General features: G+C 44.2%; 2 protein-coding genes across 3 annotated transcripts; both read left to right on the forward strand.

The window, feature by feature from the left end:
- The first annotated feature begins 2,896 nt into the window (after positions 1–2,896).
- Positions 2,897–10,764, forward strand: LOC122900451 (acidic leucine-rich nuclear phosphoprotein 32 family member E-like). 2 transcript variants are annotated; one of them, XM_044239141.1, is made up of 5 exons: positions 2,897–3,365; positions 6,710–6,859; positions 7,468–7,590; positions 8,551–8,713; positions 10,457–10,764. In XM_044239141.1, the coding sequence occupies exons 1-5, from the start codon at positions 3,312–3,314 to the stop codon at positions 10,747–10,749; spliced, it is 783 nt and encodes a 260-aa protein (XP_044095076.1). In that variant the 5' UTR covers positions 2,897–3,311; the 3' UTR covers positions 10,750–10,764. The 2 variants fall into 2 exon arrangements, with proteins under 2 accessions (XP_044095076.1, XP_044095077.1); XM_044239142.1 differs by lacking the exon at positions 8,551–8,713 and having other exon boundaries at positions 10,457–10,618.
- A 5,036-nt stretch (positions 10,765–15,800) lies between these two features.
- LOC122900453 (gamma-secretase subunit APH-1A) lies at positions 15,801–19,283 on the forward strand. Its single transcript, XM_044239144.1, has 7 exons — positions 15,801–15,941; positions 16,491–16,661; positions 16,842–16,915; positions 17,152–17,274; positions 17,428–17,555; positions 18,009–18,132; positions 18,466–19,283. The coding sequence occupies exons 1-7, from the start codon at positions 15,829–15,831 to the stop codon at positions 18,528–18,530; spliced, it is 798 nt and encodes a 265-aa protein (XP_044095079.1). The 5' UTR covers positions 15,801–15,828; the 3' UTR covers positions 18,531–19,283.
- The last annotated feature ends 130 nt before the right edge of the window (positions 19,284–19,413 follow it).

Below are 19,413 nucleotides of genomic sequence, written 5' to 3' on the forward strand. Positions count from 1 at the left end.
CCCCGCAAGGGAGCCTGATGCAGGGCTCGATCCCAGGACTCTGGGATCATGACACAACCTGAAGGCAGCCGCTTAATGACTAACCCATTCAGGGTCCCCTTATCCTGGCTTCTTGATTAAGAATAGAAAGAGGGGCACTTGGGTGACCCAGTGGGTTAAGTGTCTGCCTTCCGCCCAGGTCATGATCCTGAAGTCGCTGGATTGAGCCCTGCATGGAGGCCCACATCTGGCTCCCTGGCTCTGCGGTGAGTCTGTTTCTCCCTTTTACCCTACCTCCTCTCATACTCTCCCTCCCTAAAATCTTAAAAAAAAAAAAAAAAAAAAAAAAAAAAAGACTAGAAAGAGGTGGGTTACAAGGTATTGAGGTGAGGCATTGAGAGATGACATGAGGGTGGGGTCCATGGGTATGCGGGGGGGGGGGGAAGGCTCACTTTGGTGGACCCCTGTCTATGCTTGCTACAGTGTACTTTGCGAAACTATTATCCAAGGGTAAAATGAATTCATGGCCTATCTTCACATTCATTATTTCCAACATACTCTCCCATTCTGTCTAATGTATTCTGATATAAAAGTCCTACCATTTAACCTCAATAATCCTGTCTTTCTTGAAACTCTGGCTTCATACAGTCTCCCACATCCAACCCCAAATTCACTTCATTCTTTTCTACCTGTTTCTCAGTTTCTTCCACTACTTTGGTAGACAATCCCTCTTTTTCCCCTCAATCATGTTTTGCTCCCCTTTACCTGACAGCTTTCTTACTAAATATATTCTCTGTGGGCATCTTATTTTTTTTCTCATAGGGTCAACTATCACTCATATGTCTATGACTCCTAACTCAGAACTCTCTTTGGGATTCCATTCCAGAGTTCCAGTGGCTAGTGGGATGAGACCACACTACTTCTTCCCAAGCTGGTACTAAAATACGCTTTCAGGTTTGTTTTTATCTCTTTTGCCTCCCTCCTCCCTTTTAAAACTCTTCCTCAATCCCTTTTCCTTGTTTTCCTATTATCTGGCTTCCTTTAGTCTGTGTGAAAACAAATAAATTTAACTGACACCAAATTGCCCTGCAAAGATGTCATTTTATAGCAAAAGCTCTCCCTCTCCCTGTTTTTATCTTCACAAAATTTCCTTTTCAAGAATTCAAAGGAAACACTTATCCAGGAGAGACAATCACTATTTTGTTTTCCTAAAGTATTTAACATGCTAACTACCAAGTATCTACATTTTAAATGTAAGCCTAATTGAGGAATTGGGTGTCTCTGTGTGGGAGGAGGAGGGGTGGTGGCAAAGTGGTGAGGAGTCTCTTTGAAACCCTACGGTCTCTAACCAGAGAAAATGAAAACGCCAAACAAATGAAAACTGCAAGCAAGCACCCTGCTCTGAGAGGGGTTGGACTAACGCACCCACTTTCTCCCCAAATCATTTGGAATTTCTTTGGGTATTTATCCTGAAAATGATTAAGGGAATGAAAAGAGCAAATTTAAGCAAGAACTAAGAGATTATGCTGAGTGAAATAAGTCAAGCAGAGAGAGTCAATTATCATATGGTTTCGCTAATTTGTGGAGCATTAACAAATAGCATGGAGGACATGGGGAGTTAGAGAGGAGAAGGGAGTTGAGGGAAATTGGAAGGGGAGGTGAACCATGAGAGCCTATGGACTCTGAAAAATAATCTGAGGGTTTTGAAGGGGCGGGGGCGTTGGGAGGTTGGGGGAACCAGGTGGTGGGTATTGGAGAGGGCACGGATTGCATGGAGCACTGGGTGTGGTGCAAAAACAATGAATACTGTTACGCTGAAAAAAATTAAAAAAAAAAAAAAAGAACGAAGAAGTTAGACTCTCAAAACAAAATTTTAAAAAAGTCATTTTTATCCTGCTCTTTTATATCTCCCATTCATAGGCTTTTAAAAGCATATTTAAGGGGCGACTAGGTGGCTCAGATGGTTAGGCGTCTGCCTTCCGCTCGGGTCGTAATGCCGGGGTCCTAGGATGGAACCCCCCATCAGGCTCCTGCTCCGCGGGGAGTACGCTTCTTCCTCTCTCTCCCCACTGTCCGCCCAACTTGTGCTCTCTCACTCTGTCAACTAAATAGAATCTTAAAGAAAAGAAAAAAAAAAGACTTAAAAAATATAAAAGCACATTTAACCTAGAGATATCCATGGAAACCAACCAAAGGGAAATGAGAAAGGAGAGGCATTGCAGTACCATTTCCATGCGAACTGAAGTCTGATTTTCACTAGTCCAGCACTGTTTTTCCTCCAAGGTCTTGCTTAGTGTTCATTACAGCAACAATTACCTCAGTAACAATTCCTCCAGGCTAGTTTTGTTTAAAGATGCCTAACTTATATACTTCACACAACTGTTTTCAAAAACGTTCAGTCCTTCATGTTGGAAGTTAAAATACTATCTTTATCCAGCGTCTGGCTCTGTACCAGAAGCCTATCCCCAGCCGGGCAGTGCCACGAAAGCTCACGTGCACCTCGGCTGCAAGGGGCTTTAAAACAGCCAAGAGCTAGTGCGTATTTGTGTGCAAAATGATCAGTCCTGCAACCTGGGCCCATAATAAGGTTGCTTTCTTCCTCCATCTCACACTAAAAACAAAACCGAAAAAAACAAATCCAGCAGGTATCAAAACCGTCCGAACGCCCAGGGAAAGCGCGCCAACCACACAAAGAAAAGAAGGGGGGCTACTGGGATTCAAAATCGTTTCCCCAGGACGAACACCCTCCCGAACCTATCGGAGTTAACTGCGCGCTTGGTTGTAGCCAATAGATACAGCGCTTCTGGTTCAGGTCCACCCAGACGACTGATGGACACTTATGCGGTCCAATGAAACAGGGCGATGCTGAAGAATTAACCAATACATTCGGGAGGTGGGTGGAGTGTAGGCCAGGGGGTTGGCGGTGCCGTGTCATGGAGGCTCAGTCTCAGAGCAGCCATTGAAGGGGAAGGAACTGCGGTGTGTGTGTGTGTGTATGTGTGTGCGCGCGCGCGCGCGTTTGTGTGTGTGTATGTGTGTGGGGGGGTGCGCGCGCGCGCGTGTGTGTGCGTGCTTGTGTGTGTATGCGTGCGTGTGAGTGCGCGCGAGTGTGTGAACAAGGAGGTGGGGGCAGCCGAGTTAGAGTCCCAACTCCTTGGACTCCATTTGCTATTCTCTTCTTTCTCCCCCACACCTATCTGGAGGTGGTGGGCGTTTATATTTGCTTTTCTTTTCATTCATTTCCAGATCTTTTAAAATTTAAGGGTTGGGGTAGTGGGAAAGGCAGGAAAAGGTAAGGGAAGGGAGTAGTAGCAGAAGAGCAGGAGGAGGACATGGAGATGAAGAAGAGGATTAACCTGGAGTTAAGGAACAGAGCCCCGGAGGAGGTGAGATGACTCAGCCCCCTCCCCTTCCCCACAGACCTGTATTCATAGGATCGGGTTTCTGGGGGTCCGGGTATGTGTGTGCCGAAGGGTAATGAATTATTCCCCACCTGGGGTTAGGGTTGGGTGATATTTAATTTTAAGTGTTAAATCATTAAAATCTTCTACTTAAAATGGCGAAGGGTTTAAGTTTCTAGGGGCGTTTTTGTGTGTGCCTGGGGGTCTTAGCCTCTTTAGACTCTCTACAAATCGGGAGTCCAGGCCTGGTGGGGGCGGATAGCGGGGTGCTGGGGTCCGCTCCGCCGCTTGGTTCCCTCCTCCTCCCGGGGGCCGGCGGCGTGGGCGCGACCCCCCAGTCCCACTTGCCCCTGCCGCAGCCATCGTCGCCTGAGAAGTTAGTCCAACTTTTGTGCAATGCTGCCAACTCTTTTTCTCTTTTTTTGGGGGGGTGCCCCCCTCCTCGAGGCCCGGGTGTCTGACGTCGCGCCGGGCGCGGGCTGGGGTCCCCGGCGGTCTGAGGACCGCCTGCTGCTGGCGGCGCCCACTCCCCTGGGAAGCGGCGCGCGCTGACCGCGGTGGGGCGGAATCTGGGTCAGCGGTCGGTTCCCCGCCGCGGGTAAGTTTTGGGAGTCGCCGCAGAGACTGGAGGTGAGGAGGGGACGCGAGGCGTAATCCTCTTCGTCCCCCCGCGGTGTCACGATATTCGGCGTGTCCTGTCGTAGTGGCCGCAACTCCGAATTTGATCCCAGGAGAAGGTCTCAAAAAACTCAAATGGGTCGTAGTAGTTTTGTGCTTTAAAGATGGATTCGGCGAAACGAAATGATGCTCTCTGGCTGCTGTCCCCTTAGTTAAAGAGACGGGTTTGGGAGGGGCCACGTGAAGCTGGTCGCCGCCAACTTTTCGGGGGTCGGACGGGAGGCGTTTCCGCCTCCTTTTCTAGGTCACCCTCCTCGGCTTCTCCCAGTCCTCGCCGCCCGGGGCGGAGGCGCTCGGAACGCTGGCGGGGAGGCGACCCCTCTTTCTCTTGAGGAGTCCCCGCCCCGTGTGGGGTTTCCCGTGGGTCGGAGCGGCTAGTCGCGAGAGCGCGGCAGCTGGCCAGCTAGGAACCTGGCACTTCAGACCGCAGATGAGAGCGTCAAGAGTCTTGTTAATTGCGGCCTCTGAAATAAACACTAGAAGTGGATTCTAGGGATGTAGTTGTTTTCAACAGGGGTGAGGGTGGTGCCGGTGCCTACCAGGGCCGAAGACGAGTAGGTCTGTTTGGTGTGCTGTGGCGACGTGCGCGGAGTGGGAACCTAAGGTCTTTATATACCTTTTTTCTTTTCTTTCTTTTCCTTTTTTAAGTCTCTGGTTCCCTGAAATTAGTAAAAGGCAAGGAGAAGGAAAAAGTCGGTACTATCATCCAGAGGGAGCTGGGAGTTTTCCAGGGCCTACTCTTCGGGGGCTGCAGGAAAACAAAATCAAACTTTAAAAACTTCTTCTCAGGAGCACACATTTAGAATGCTTTTTTGTATGTCTTGGGTTGGAAAAGTAGATTTGCTCCCCCACCCTCTTTTGTTTACCTACCCATAGGAATTTCCTCTACAATTTTGGGGGGTGCCAGACGTTGTCTTTTTGCAGCCTCTCCTTCCTCCCTTAGGGTGTAATAACTATCTCTTATATTTGTATAGCTCTTTATCGTTTACAAAACACTTTTTGTGTTTGTTATTTACCTTTCTCTTTCAAACAGACATGTAAGATGGATTGTATTCTAGAATCCAAATTAGCAAACGGAGTCCCAGAGCAGTGAAGTTCTTTACTCAAGTGGAAGAACTGGTTTTTTGACACCAAATCTGCTGGCCCTCTCTCCTCCATTCACCTGGACTAGGAATCAGAAAATTTAGAGTGGAAGCACAGCTCTGTCATACTAAGTGTGTGACCCTAACCAAGTCATTCTTACCTTTTGGGCCTTGGCTTCCTTTCTTCTCTCTCTCTCTTTTTTTTTTTTTTTTTTTAAAGATTTTATTTATTTATTTGACAGAGAGAGAGATCACAAGTAGTCAGAGAGGCAGGCAGAGGTGGGGGGGGGAGCAGGTTCCCTGCTGAGCAGACAGCCTGATACAGAGCTCCATCTCAGCTCTATCCCAGGACCCTGAGATCATGACCTGAGCTGAAGGTAGAGGTTTTAACCCACTGAGCCACCCAGGCGCCCCTTGACTTCCTTACTTCTAAACAGAGATTATATGTCTACTCTGGTCTCGAAAATAATTATGTCAAAGTCATATTCAAATAAAGAAGGTAGCATTCCTTGTTTAGTTTTTAGCCCTCAGAATTCCTCAAACATATTTTTGCACTGGGAGTGGAGATCCGGGAACTCCTGTCTCCCCCTTAGATTAAGTCTAACAAAAACAGGAGGTTTTGTTCTACAACTCTGATGTGATAAGGGGATGCAGCCTAACTGCCCCGTCCACCCCGCAATGGGGAGAAGTCCACAAAAATGCTACCAGGGTGTTACGGAGAAATAACATCTTGTCAAGGATGTATTGTTCTGGGTGACATTGTTTGGCCCTGCCATTAAGAACAAATAACCTCCGAAAGCCAGCTTTCTCAAAATGAGCTTTCTAACATTTCTTCATGAAAGGTAACAAGGTATTTTTGAGTTATGGTGGCATTTATCAACTGAAGATAAGGGGGTTTTAATGTGAATAAAATAGTTTCCTTTCTTCTCCCTGCTGTTTTAGGGCAGCTCACTTGAATCCTTTCCCAGTAGTCTGGGTGTCCCCTCACTACGTAAATATATGCCCTCAGAATCCTTCTTATCAGGGGCAGAAGCTAGTTTCACATGGGACCTTTTTCAAAGTTTTATTTATTTATTAAAAAAAAGATTTTATTTATTTATTTGTCAGAGAGAGAGAGAAAGAGCACACAGAAGCAGGCAGAGTGGCAGGCAGAGGCAGAGAGAGAAGCAGGCTCCCTGCGGAGCAAGAAGCCCGATGTGAGACTCAATCCCAGGATGCTGGAATCATGGCCTGAGCCAAAGGCAGTGGCTTAACTGAGCCACCCAGGCGTCCCCAAAGTTTTATTTTTTATGCGTCAGGGATTTGAGCAGGCATTGAACTACTTGGTCTAAGTTTAAATTTAAAAGTTTAACTTATAATGATAGGGCGCCTGGGTGGCTCAGTGGGTTAAAAGTTTAACTTATAATGATGACTTTAGATTGCTTTTAAATTTTTGATGGGGGAGGAGAGAATGAAAAGGATATGTGTGAGGGGGATTCATGGTTTTAATATTCACATTTCCAGTGTCTTGACCTAGGTCTTTTGCTAAACAGACTCAAAGTAAAGAATCATTCATTTTCTGTCTTACAGGTGACAGAGTTAGTTCTTGATAATTGCCTTTGTGTCAATGGGGAAATTGAAGGTCTGAATGATACTTTTAAAAAACTAGAGTTTCTGAGTATGGCTAATGTGGAACTAAGTTCACTGGCCCGGTTGCCCAGCTTAAATAAACTTCGAAAGGTAAGTTGGTATTAAGTGCAAAATCATCATAGTTTTGATGCCAAGGGCTAGTATGTCTAGGTTTTGGCCAAATGAAATAACCATTCTGCCTTTTAATTAGAATGTTCTGAATTTCTAGAGATAAGAGAATGGGTTATGTAGGATTTTTAGAATCAGCTCTAATACCGCTTTTAAAAATTTAAGTTTAATAGTGAAATTGTTTTATGATATCAATTTGGGTTTAATATCTACCAGCTGTTTTTCTCTGAAACATAAGATCTATCTGTAACACATCTGGAACCAAACTTGGGTTAGAAGCTTATTATATAGGGGTTCTAATATAGTATTTGGTGATTATGGTTAGGAATTTGGAAATTAATAAGTTGTGACAGTCTCTTGAAGCTAGAGAGAATGACAGTTGTTTTTCTTCTTTAAATTGGTATATTTTAAAAATCTGGGTGCACCTGGCTGACTCAGTCAGAACGTGCAGCTCTTGATCTCATGATTGTGGGTTGAGTCCCACATGGGGTGTAAAGATTATTTAAAAAATTAAAAAAAAAAACTTAAAAAAACCTGATTTGCTCTAAGCCTTCATCATTGTTTGTTTTTCCTCCATGTTGAATATATAGTTGGAACTTAGTGACAATATAATTTCTGGAGGTTTGGAAGTCCTGGCAGAGAAATGTCCTAATCTTACCTACCTCAATCTGAGTGGAAACAAAATCAAAGATCTCAGTACAGTAGAAGCTTTGGTGAGTGGAAAGTCTCTGAACTTGGTATTTTTTGGCTGATTTGCTGAGATTTGCTTGTGTTTTATCTTGCTGATTTATATTTCACTCTTTGAAACTTCTGAATTTCTTACAGGTTTTTATCTATATGTTTTATTGTTTTCTTTTAAAGTGAAACAGATAAATTTTTAAATTTAAGAGAAATTTATTTATCATTAACTTAAGGAGTTGAATATCTGGTTTTAAACTTCCTAGTATTAAGTTCTATTCTTTTTCCTTCCTTCTTGATTTTTTTTTTTTTTTTTTTTTTTAGTTATTTTATTTGCTCCTTTCTTTCCTGGTATGAGATGAAGTGAAACTCACAAAAATTGTTGCTCCAATTTAAAAAAGCTTGGGTGAAGGTTGATATTGTTGATAATGAGCTTGACTGGATTTAAGCTAAACACATTATTGTTGTTGCCTATTTATGTACCTACTTGGTCAACAAAATATATTAAAGGGCTTCTATAGTAAGGCATTAAGCCAGGTGCTGGAGATTCAGTGGTGAAAAAACAAAGTTCCTATTTTTAGGGAGTTTACATACAGGGCCTAATTAAGGGAATTGTTATTGGGGGTTGGGGTGGGGTATGTGGCTGGCTCAGCTGGTTGAGCTTCTGCCTTCAGCTAAGGTGTGATTCTGAGGTCCCAGATCTGATTGAGCCCCCTCCCTACCCTGCTCAATGGGGATCCTGCTTCCCTGCCTTTTCTTCTCCCTTTTCTCTCCCCGCCTTGTGCTCACTTGCTCTCTCCCTCTCTCTGTCTCTCAAATAAATAAATCTTTTAAAAAAGAGAGATAATTGATACCAAAACTCTTCATAAAATTTGAAAAACCCCCAAGTCATTCTTTCGATTTCAAATATATATTTTCTGGTTCATGAATCAAAAAGAAAGAACATAGTATTTAAAATCTTGAAATGTTTAAGTTTTAACTTTTTACTTTTCCAGCAAAATCTTAAAAATTTGAAAAGTCTCGACTTGTTTAACTGTGAGATCACAAATCTGGAAGATTACAGAGAAAGTATTTTTGAGCTGCTGCAGCAAATCACCTACTTAGATGGATTTGATCAGGAGGATAATGAAGCACCAGACTCAGAAGAGGAGGATGAAGGTAATCATTCTTGCTGCTTGTAAATATAGGCTCCAGCCTAGCGATGCCATTTCGATTGGGCTTGGATATTTAGGTGTTGAAAAAAAAAAGATGTTAGTAAGACAAGAAAAATTAGAAAACCCACAGCCCTAATCCTGTATTTCTTCTTTCAGGTTTCTGATACCTTTGGGGAATTAAATGATTATTATACTGTCAAGCTTTGTGAAATTTTATATCCATATAAACTTGTTTAACCACTACCTGGTAAAAGTGGGAACTTGTTAAATAGTACCTTTTTTTTAAAAAAAGGAATTGTTCCCTTTTTGTAGTGTTAGTAACAGTCAAGAAATAGAAACAACCCAAATGGTCTGTCAATTGATGGATAAACAATGCAATATAGTCATACAATGAAATATTATTTAGTCATAAGAATGAATGAACTACTGATACATGCTGTAACATTGAAAACGTTCTGTGTAGTAAAAGAATCCAGACACAAAAGGCCACATTTTGCGTGACTCCATTTGTATGAAATGTCCAGAATAGGCAAATTCATAGAAACAGAAAGTAGAGTAGTGGTTGCCAGGGCTGGGTGAGAGGAGAATGAGGAGTGACTGTTAATGACTATGGGTTTTTTCAAAGTGTGGGGGGTGTGGGGGGGTGATGGAAATGTTCTAGAATTAGATGGTGAATATATATTACTGGATAAATGGGTGACTAACAGATCAAATGATGGAATGGCTCTTGTGTAATGGGACACTGTTACTCTTGGTTGAAAATTTTTTTACTGTAAAAAGAAATCTGATAGAAAATGACAGAATGATAGAGAAGGTGGTTTTGAAGTGTCTACAAGGTAAAACAAACTTTAGTGCATGTAATGTTTCAATGAAAATCTGTATGTTGGAAATATTTCAGTATTTAGAAACCATATTTTGGGGCATCTGGATGGCTCAGTGGGTTAAACATCTGCCTTCGGCTCAGGTCATGATCCCAAAGTCCTGGAATTGAGTCCCCCATTGGGCTCTCTGCTCAACAGGGAAGTCTGTTTCTCCCTCTCCCTTCCCCGGCTCATGCTCTAGCTTGCTCGCACTCTCTCTCAAACAAATAAAATCTTAGAAAAAAAAAAAAAAGTAAAAAAAAAATAGGGACGGTATTTCTTGGGGTGCTTGGGTAGCTCAGTTGGTTAAGTGTTTGCCTTTGGCTCAGGTCATGATCCCAGTGTTCTGGGATCAAGCCTCACATCCTCGGGCTCCCTGCTTAGTGGGGAGTCTGTTTCTCACTCTTCCTCTGTCCCTACCCCCTGCTTGTCCTCATTCTCTCTGTGTCAAATAAATAAATAAAATCTTTAAAAAAAAATAGAAACCATATTTTTCAAATAGTAAATATGGATGTTGTAAAAGGGAAATCTTTTTTTTTTTTTTTTAGAGATTTATTTATTTTAGAGAGAGAGAGCACGCATGTGTGCATAAGCAGGGAGAGGCGCAGAGGGAAAGAGTCAAGGAGACTTCCCACTGAGTAGGGAGCCTGACTCATGACCCTGAGATCATGACCTGAGTTGAAATCAAGAGTCAGACGCTTAACCAACTGAGCCACCCACCCACCCCTTAAGAGGGAAATCTTAAAAAAAGAAAATCACCCTGAGATACTTACCACCTACTCGTCGGCTTAAGAATTTGAAGTGACTGGGGCAAGGGTGGATAGGATCAACATACTTGCAAGAAAATTTGCTCAGCTACTTGCTCATCTTTTAAAATATTTTTAAAGATGGAGATGAAGATGATGAAGAGGAAGAGGAAGATGAAGCTGGTCCACCCGAAGAATATGAAGAAGAGGAGGAGGATGAGGAGGAGGATGAGGATGAGGATGAAGATGAAGCAGGCTCAGAGCTGGGAGAGGGAGAAGAGGAAGTGGGCCTCTCATACTTAATGAAAGAAGAAATCCAGGTGAATGGGAACTTTTTATGTGTGCTGAAAATTAATTATTTAGGCATAGGGCCAAGTACTATAAATAATGAGTTGTGTAGAAGTCTGAAGGTTGTTCCTAACGTATGGGTCTGAGTGTATCTGTCTTGCCTGTCATTTTTCCCACTGTCCCCCAGCTCAGACCGTATCTAGATAATCCTAAATGCATATTGATTTTACTGCCCAGATATCTTTCAAATCCATTCTGCCCGGCACTTCAAAGTGTGTGGAAACATTTTACAAAAGTTTCGGAGCCTCAGCTTCCTTCTTTGTAAAACAAAGATTATATCAACCTCTTAGGCTTCTTTGAAGGATTTAACAAGATAATATATGTCAAGTGTCTAGTCACTGGCACATTGTAGGCACTCGGGAAAACTTTCCTTGCCCTGATGATTTCTTGCTTACAGTTTTGTAGTAGCTTTCCAAATGGCCTGTCTGAATACATTGTCACCACTTAAATGTCTCTTGCATGTTTCGGTTTGTGCCTGCCTAGCCTGAATGCAGATGTGATGGTATCACTTTAATGTTGAAACACTTTAATGTTTCCCTGTTGCCACCCAGGCATACAAGGCCCATCATTATCTGGCCCCTGCTTCCTTCTCCAGCCTCTTTTCCCTCAATACCAAATTTAATTGTCATACTAGGCTGTTTCTTGCCTTTCTATCTGTAGATACATTGTTTGCTCTTATCTGAAATGACTTTCTACCCATGCTTTCTGATTAACTTTATTTTCTTTTTTATGAAGGTAAACATAAGTATAGTTGAAGCCAGGAAAGTGCACTGATTTTATGTACACATTAGTGACATTTTACTTACGTATATACTAGAGAGAGAGAGAGAGAATACGCTTTGTGCGTGCTTTGTGAGCTCTTTAAAAACTTAGATCATGTTTTGTGAGCTCTTTAAAAACTTAGTTCTGGAGTTGTCAGAAGCTTTCTGTAACTTTTTATAGAAACTTTGTGTAACTTTTTATAGATAATCTCTCCTTCCTCTGTTACCTTTGAATCTCAGTTAGTCTTCTGTTGCATGGGCACTTTTGTAAAAACTTGTTTATTTGGCCACTTTCTCCGAGATGCTGAGCTCTTTAAGGGGGCGGTCACCTGTCTTTGTATATCAGCATCTCGTATACTGACAGGGACATAGTAAGCTCACAGGAAGTGTCAGTTGACTTGAACAAATGATCTTTAGCTCCTGGGAATTACTGTTTCCTCCTAATGTTTTTAAATTATTGAGTTTTATTTTCATAATTCAAGTTTTTTTTTAAATTAATTAATTAATTTATTTGACAGAGAGAGAGAGATGACAAGTAGGCAGAGAGGCAGAGAGAGAGAGAGGAGGAAGCAGGCTCCCTGCTGAGCAGAGAGCCCGATGCGGGACTCGATCCCAGGACCCTGAGATCATGACCTGAGCCGAAGGCAGTGGCTTAACCCACTGAGCCACCCAGGCGTCCCTCAAGTTTTTTATTATCAAAAATAATATGTCTTATTTAGACTAGAAGTTGTTAGTATTCTTATTTGTTCTCCTAATGACTTTTACATTGGTTAGATAGATAGTATCGCCGATCAATGATAATTTTTTTCTGATACCATTTTAAATATGAAACTAATGTGGAAAAATAGAACTTAAACTTGTTTGGGGCCTTAGTGAGTCAGCAGCTGTACAAGAAGCATTTAAGCATTCCTAGAGAAAATCAGCCTGTTCAGTTTACATCAGCATACAGCATGAATATTTTGCCCCTGTTTGTTTATTTGCTTGTTTATAAAAGAGTTAATTTGTTAGATAGAGAGAACACAAGTAGGGGAAGCGGCAGGCAGAGGGAGAAGTGGCTCCTTGCTGAGCAAGGAGCTAGATGCAGGACTTGATCCCAGAACCCTGGGATCATGACCTGAGCCAAAGGCAGATGCTTAACTGACTTAGCCACCCAGGTGTCTAAGTTTTAAGTTATTTAATAAAATAATGGACTCATGTTATTTGGCTTTTGTCTTTGTCAGGAATTCTTCATTAAGTCTGTATAGTATTAAGTAGTTTAAAAAATGACTTTCAAGCAACTGCAAATGTTTGTGTTGATTATTCCATTGAATTTTGGGGAACATTAACTAAAAGTGACATAGTCAGGGTCCCTGGGAGGTTCAGTTGGTTAAGCATCTGCCTTTGGCTCAGGTCATGATCCCAGGGTCCTGGGATTGAATTCCAGGTGGGGCTCCCTCCCAGACTGAGTCCCCAGTGGGGCTCCCTGCTCAGTGGGGAATCCGCTTCTCCCTCTGTCCCTCCCCCTGCCCATGCTTTCCCTCTCTCTCTCCCTCTCTCTTTCTGTTGCAAAAGTGAATAAATAAAATCTTAAAAATAAAAAAGATTCTTGGGGCACCTGGGTGGCTCAGTGGGTTAAAGCTTCTGCCTTCGGTTCAGGTCATGATTCCAGGTCCTGGGATTGAGCCCTGCATCGGGCTGTGTGCTCGGCAGGGAGCTAGCCTCCACCTCTCTCACTGCCTGCCTCTCTGCGTACTTGTGGTCTCTTGTCTGTCAAATAAATAAATAAAATCTTAAAAAAAAAAAAAAGATTCTTTTAAAAATAAATAAGTAAAATAAAAGTGATACAGTCAAGTATAGAGTAAAAATCTCTGAGATGATAACCACAACGTTAGGTCAGTATAGTACCTGGCTAGCACGTACCAGAAGCTTTCAAACATGATGAATGGTTTGAATATTAATGATGTTTTTAGTATTTTTAATTAGTTACGTTTTAAACATATTTTTTAGAAGATGAAAGTCAGTACAAGCTTCCGAGACTGTTGAGATTTAAAAAGAAAGTAAAAGGAGATGGAAATGGGAATTGAGTAGCTGTTTTTGCTTTGAGTATCATTTTTATTTCAGTTACTCTTCAGAGGTCAGAAATTAATATGTATAAAGAAGGGCTTTATGTCTGTGTAGTATATTTCTTTAAAAATGGGGATGGGGACTTTAGAAGAATTGGGAATTGTAATCCCTTTGGACAATACAGAGTACAATGAGCAAACAGTTCTTTCCCATTAGTTAGGGAAAAGCATAGTTTGTATTGAACAAGCTTCTGGTGAAAGCTGTTTTTATTGAGGGATATCATCTAATAGATGACACTAAACACTGAAGGCTTAAATGATAGCTGTCCTTGTGGTGAGCAAAAGCTTAAGGTGCAGCCTTGTGGAATCACCGTGTTGTGCCCCTGAAACTCACATAATACTGTATGTCAGCTGTACTTCCCATTTTAAGAAAGGCTTAAAAGCATGCCTCAAGGGGCACCTGGGTGGCTCAGTGGGTTAAAGCCTCTGCCTTCAGCTCAGGTCATGATCCCAGGGTCCTGGGATCGAGTCCCGCATCGGGCTCTCTGCTCAGCAGGGAGCCTGCTTCCTCCTCTCTGTCTGTCTCTCTGCTTACTCGTGATCTCTTTCTGTCAAATAAATAAATAAAAATCTTTAAAAACAAAAAAAAGCATGACTCAAGTAATCTAAGCATATTTTGTTTAAAACAAAATCCGGAGAAGCAATTAGATTTTGAGACTTGGGGCTTTCTAAATTGTCAAAGTATAAATGTGATTAGTATCTCAAGTGTTTTTTTAAAAAATCACAAATACTTAAACATCCTCATTTATCATTCTCCACAGATCTGAGATGTTTAAAATGTGTCCGTTATCTTTCTCTCTCTCTCTCTCTCTTTTTTTTTTTTTTAAGATTTTATTTATTTATTTGACAGAGAGAGATCACAAGTAGGCAGAGAGGCAGGCAGAGAGAGAGGAGGAAGCAGGCTCCCTGTTGAGCAGGGAGCCCGATGTGGGACTCGATCCCAGGACCCTGAGATCATGACCTGAGCTGAAGGCAGCGGCTTAACCCACTGAGCCACCCAGGCGCCCCCTCTCTCTCTTTTTTCTTTCTTTCCTTTTCCTTCCCCTCCCTCCCCCTTCCCTGTCCCCTCTCCTCTACCCTCTCTTCCTTTCTTTTCTGCTTTAGTTTAAAGCTATAGGTTCTCCGATTTTTATTGTGATTTCTTTTTATGCTACTGACTACCCCATTTATTCCTTCTCCTCTTTGTATCTTGATAGTGTTCTGGTACAGAATGCTTTTCAGTTTGAATTGGTTCTATAAGATTTTTTTTTTTTTAAGATTTTATTTATTTATTTGAGAGAGAGACAGTGAGAGAGAGCATGAGCAAGAAGAAGGTCAGAGGGAGAAGCAGACTCCCCATGGAGCTGGGATCCCGATGTGGGACTCGATCCCGGGACTCCAGGATCATGACCTGAGCTGAAAGCAGTCGTCCAACCAACTGAGCCACCCAGGCGCCCCATAAGATTGTTTTCTGATACAAGTTTCCTACAGTCGGGTTTCTCAGGGGATTCTACCTACATGCTGGGAAATCAGGTTCTGTTTAGTATTTCTAGACACAAATGGGGCTGTGGATACTATGAAAAGGATGGGTTGTCCAAGTTTCCCCCTAACTACCCAGGAGTTCTTGACATTTGCCACTTAAAAGTATTTTTAAGGAGCATTAAACTTTGGTGGGGTTGGAGGGGAGACCCTTGATTGGTTCTATTTTTTTTTCAAACATATGGTAGAACTCAACTATTTAGAACATGGCGGTAAGTGTAAAAGATCTCTGATTAGCCAAAATATAGCAACAAAAGACATTTTCTTTCTATGTAGGTGAGTGTTCAAGCTGTTATTCTAAACCTATTTTCTCTTATATTCAATTCTCTAATAAGCTTGACAGTCTATTTTCTGAATCCATAGCAGATTAAAATTGAAGTAGTGAAATTGAAAAGAAGAAGGCATGAAAACTAGGAAAAGATTAACTAAAGTAGAGGCCAGGGTCATTTTTATTTATTATTTTTTTAAATATAAAATAAATAAATAAATAATAAATATAATAAATTGTATTTATTTTTTAAAGATTTTATTTATTTGAGAGAATGAGAGAGAGAGCATGAGAAGGGGGAGGGTCAGAGGGAGAAGCAGACTCCCCATGGAGCTGGGAGCCCAATGTGGGACTTGATCCCAGGAGTCCGGGATCATGACCCACACTGAAGGCAGTCGCCCAACCAACTGAGTCCCCCAGGCACCCTCAGGGTCGTTTTTAAAAGGAGAAAACCATCCTACATAATGTTGATAGGCCCTGAGGAGGCTTTCCACTCTGCCCCCTGCTGCACCAGCCATGGGGGCCGCAGTGTTTTTCGGATGCACTTTCGTCGCTTTCGGCCCGGCCTTTGCGCTTTTCTTGATCACTGTGGCTGGGGACCCTCTTCGCGTCATCATCCTGGTCGCGGGGTGAGTAGGGGGTCGACGAGACGCGGGAGGGCGCCAGAGAGAGAGAGAGAGATCCGGAAGGGGCTGGGCAAGCTTGGGAGCCTGAGTTGGGGGAGACAAGTCGGAGGTGAAGATTGGAAAGCGTCGAGTCAGGGGTGTAGATGATTTGCCCTTTCCCGCAGTTGGTTTCCGCCTTCCAGGGATTGCACAGATTCCTCCTATACTCCTCCCGGCGACGTCAGAGGAGGCCCAAGGCCAAGACTCGTGAGGGGGTTGTGCTGACCTCCGGCGGCCTACGGGAGGATCCAGGAACGGATACCTCTCGCTACTGCGCGCGTACATTCTGGCTTTCATCGCTCTGAAGACTCATTAATCAGATTTCTATCCCTTCCCCTGCGTCCAGATCCCTACATGACTCCCTTGGTGGAGACACCGATCCTATCTCCTCCCAGTCTCTCTGACCATCCGGAAGTCTAACTTCCACTTTCCATGCTGCAGCCTTGATTGGTTCCCCTCCTTGATTTCTCTGGCTCTCCCTACCCTGACCTGATTGCCCTTGTCTTTCCTTAGGGCATTTTTCTGGCTGGTCTCCTTGCTCTTGGCCTCTGTGGTCTGGTTCATCTTGGTCCATGTGACCGACCGGTCAGATGCCCGGCTCCAGTATGGCCTCCTGATTTTTGGTGCTGCGGTCTCCGTCCTTCTACAGGAGGTGTTCCGCTTTGCCTACTACAAGCTGCTTAAGTAAGAAGATGGGATGGTTCCGAGGGGAGAAGGGCAGAGGACTGCACTGTGAGAAGTGGGGTAAAATGCTGGGTGGTGGGTTTGGAAGAGGAGGCACTAAAGGGAGGACGTTAGAGGGAAAGGAGCATTCCTGCCCTCCCTCATATTTCCCCTACCCCACCCCACCCTGCCCCATCCCAGGAAGGCAGATGAGGGGTTAGCATCGCTGAGTGAGGACGGAAGATCACCCATCTCCATCCGCCAGATGGCCTATGGTGAGCCAAGGGAGAGGGACTGGAGGAGGGAGTTGGACACCCCCCCTCTCCCGGGGAAGTAAAAAACATCCACGTGTTCTAAGTGGCTGCTGCTTTTCCTTCATACTTGACTTCCAAGGAGAGGTGGTCTGGAGGGGAGAATAGGTGTGGGGGAATTGCCACTGGGAATGGGGCGGGATCACTGGTAATCAGGTTATAGAGATCTGTAACATTGATGAGACCCTCCTTCCCCCCAGTTTCTGGTCTTTCCTTCGGTATCATCAGTGGTGTCTTCTCCGTTATCAATATTTTGGCTGATGCACTTGGGCCAGGTGTGGTTGGCATCCATGGAGACTCACCCTATTACTTCCTGACTTCAGGTAAGGTCTGCTTTCCTGCTTGCCTTCCTGCCCTATCCATCCTTGGCCTTGATCTGGTTTATTAGCCTTCACTGGGAGACCTCTTTGGCTCAACATCTCAGGAGGCTGGGAGAAGATGAGGGATGTAGCTCATCCCCATCTCCCTCCCTGCAGCCTTTCTGACAGCAGCCATTATCCTGCTCCATACCTTTTGGGGAGTTGTGTTCTTTGATGCCTGTGAGAGGAGACGGTACTGGGCTTTGGGCCTGGTGGTTGGGAGTCACCTACTGACATCAGGACTGGTGAGTGGGGGATACCGGGCTGAGTTAGAGAGAAAAAACTTTAATGGTGAGTGGGGTGGAGGGGTGATAGATTCTCACTTCTTAACATTTTAAAATGTACCTAGAGAGATGCAGTAGAAAGGTAAGTGTCTAGAAGTCTCTCACCTCAGCATCAGTCGTATAACCTGCTCTGGGATGCTCTGGGAGGAGTTTGAATGGGTTAGTCCATCTGTAATACAAATGGCTGAGAGGAGCAGAAGGGTGAGAAACCTCTGGGGTAGCTAAAAATCAAAAGTCCTCTTAAACCACAAGATGTTGGTACCCTGAAGGGAAGGATGGGGGAGGGGTGGGGGGTGGGGAGGGTGGAGTGAGCCAACTGGGGTGGGGGGAGGTTTAGGTGAAAGGCACAAAGAGAATGTGGGGATTAGGCAGAGGGAGAAACTAACTTCTTTTCTACTCTTACCCTATCCCTAGACATTCCTGAACCCCTGGTACGAGGCTAGCCTGCTGCCCATCTATGCAGTCACTGTTTCCATGGGGCTTTGGGCCTTCATCACAGCTGGAGGTTCTCTCCGAAGTATCCAGCGCAGCCTCTCGTGTAAGGACTGACTACCTGGACTGATCGCCTGACAGATCCCACCTGCCTTCCCACTGCCCATGACTGAGCCCAGCCCTAGCCCGGGTCCATTGCCCACCATTCTGTCTCCTCGTCGGTCCATCCCATCACCTTCAGGGTTTTGCTTTGTCCACTCGTCACCTTTAGTCTCTAGGCTTCACCAGGAGCAGCCTGGGTTCAGCCAGTCAGTGACTGGTGGGTTTGAATCTGTACTTATCCCCACCATTTGGGGACCCCCCTCGTTGTCCAGGACTCCCCATGTGTCAGTGCTCTGCTCTCGCCCTGCGCAAGACTCACCCCCCTTCCCCTCTGCAGGCCGCCGGCAGGAAGACAGTCGGGTGATGGTGTATTCTGCCCTGCGCATCCCACCCGAGGACTGAGGGAACGTGGGGGGGACCCCTAGGCCTGGGGTGCCCTCCTGATCTCCTCGCCCTGTATTTCTCCATCTCCAGTCCTGGACAGTGCAGGTTGCCAAGAAAAGGGACCTAGCTTAGCCGTTGCTGTGGAGATGAAATTAATGGAAGCTCAAGGGTAGACGAGCCCTCAGTTTCCCAGTACCTCCTCCCCAGACTGGGCGTCTTGGTCTTTTTCTCAGGTCTGAGGGGAACCATTTTTGGTGTGATAAAGACCCCAAACTGCCTTTTTCTTTTTCTTTCTTTCTTTCTTCTTTTTTTTGAGTGGGGGAGGGAAGAGGTGTGTTGGAATTCTTCTAACCTCCTTGAACTATATTTTTCCTCCCCAAATTGCTCCTCATGGTGGGGCTTATATCTATCCACCTTTCCCCTTTGTCCCAGGCCTTGGGGAAAAGGAAGGAAGTGCATGTTTGGGGAAACTGGTATTACTGGAACTAATGTTTTAACCTCCTTGACCACCAGCATCCCTCCCCTCCCCAAGGTGAAGTGGAGGGTGCTGCGGTGAGCTGGCCCACTCCAGAGCTGCAATGCCACTGGAGAAGTCAGACTACCATGACATCACAGGGAAGGAGGGCAGATTTTTTTCTAGTTTTTAATTGGGGGATGGAAAGGGGGGTGGGGAGGTTTTCTATAAACTGTACCATTTTCTGCTGAGGATGGCATATTGCATCCTTTTAATCAAGGTGATTGTGATTTTGACTAATAAAAAGGACTTTATAATTGTGGGGGAACTTGGCTTTTAAGGGAGGGGATAACATGTTAATCGAGACCTCTGCCCTCCCACATCTCTTATCCAACCTCCTGCCTTACCTGGCAACCTCTGATTCCCTCCAGCACAGCTTTGGTATGA

Source organism: Neovison vison, chromosome 2 (genome assembly GCF_020171115.1).
Source record: "Neovison vison isolate M4711 chromosome 2, ASM_NN_V1, whole genome shotgun sequence".
Classification (NCBI taxonomy): Eukaryota; Metazoa; Chordata; class Mammalia; order Carnivora; family Mustelidae; genus Neogale; species Neogale vison.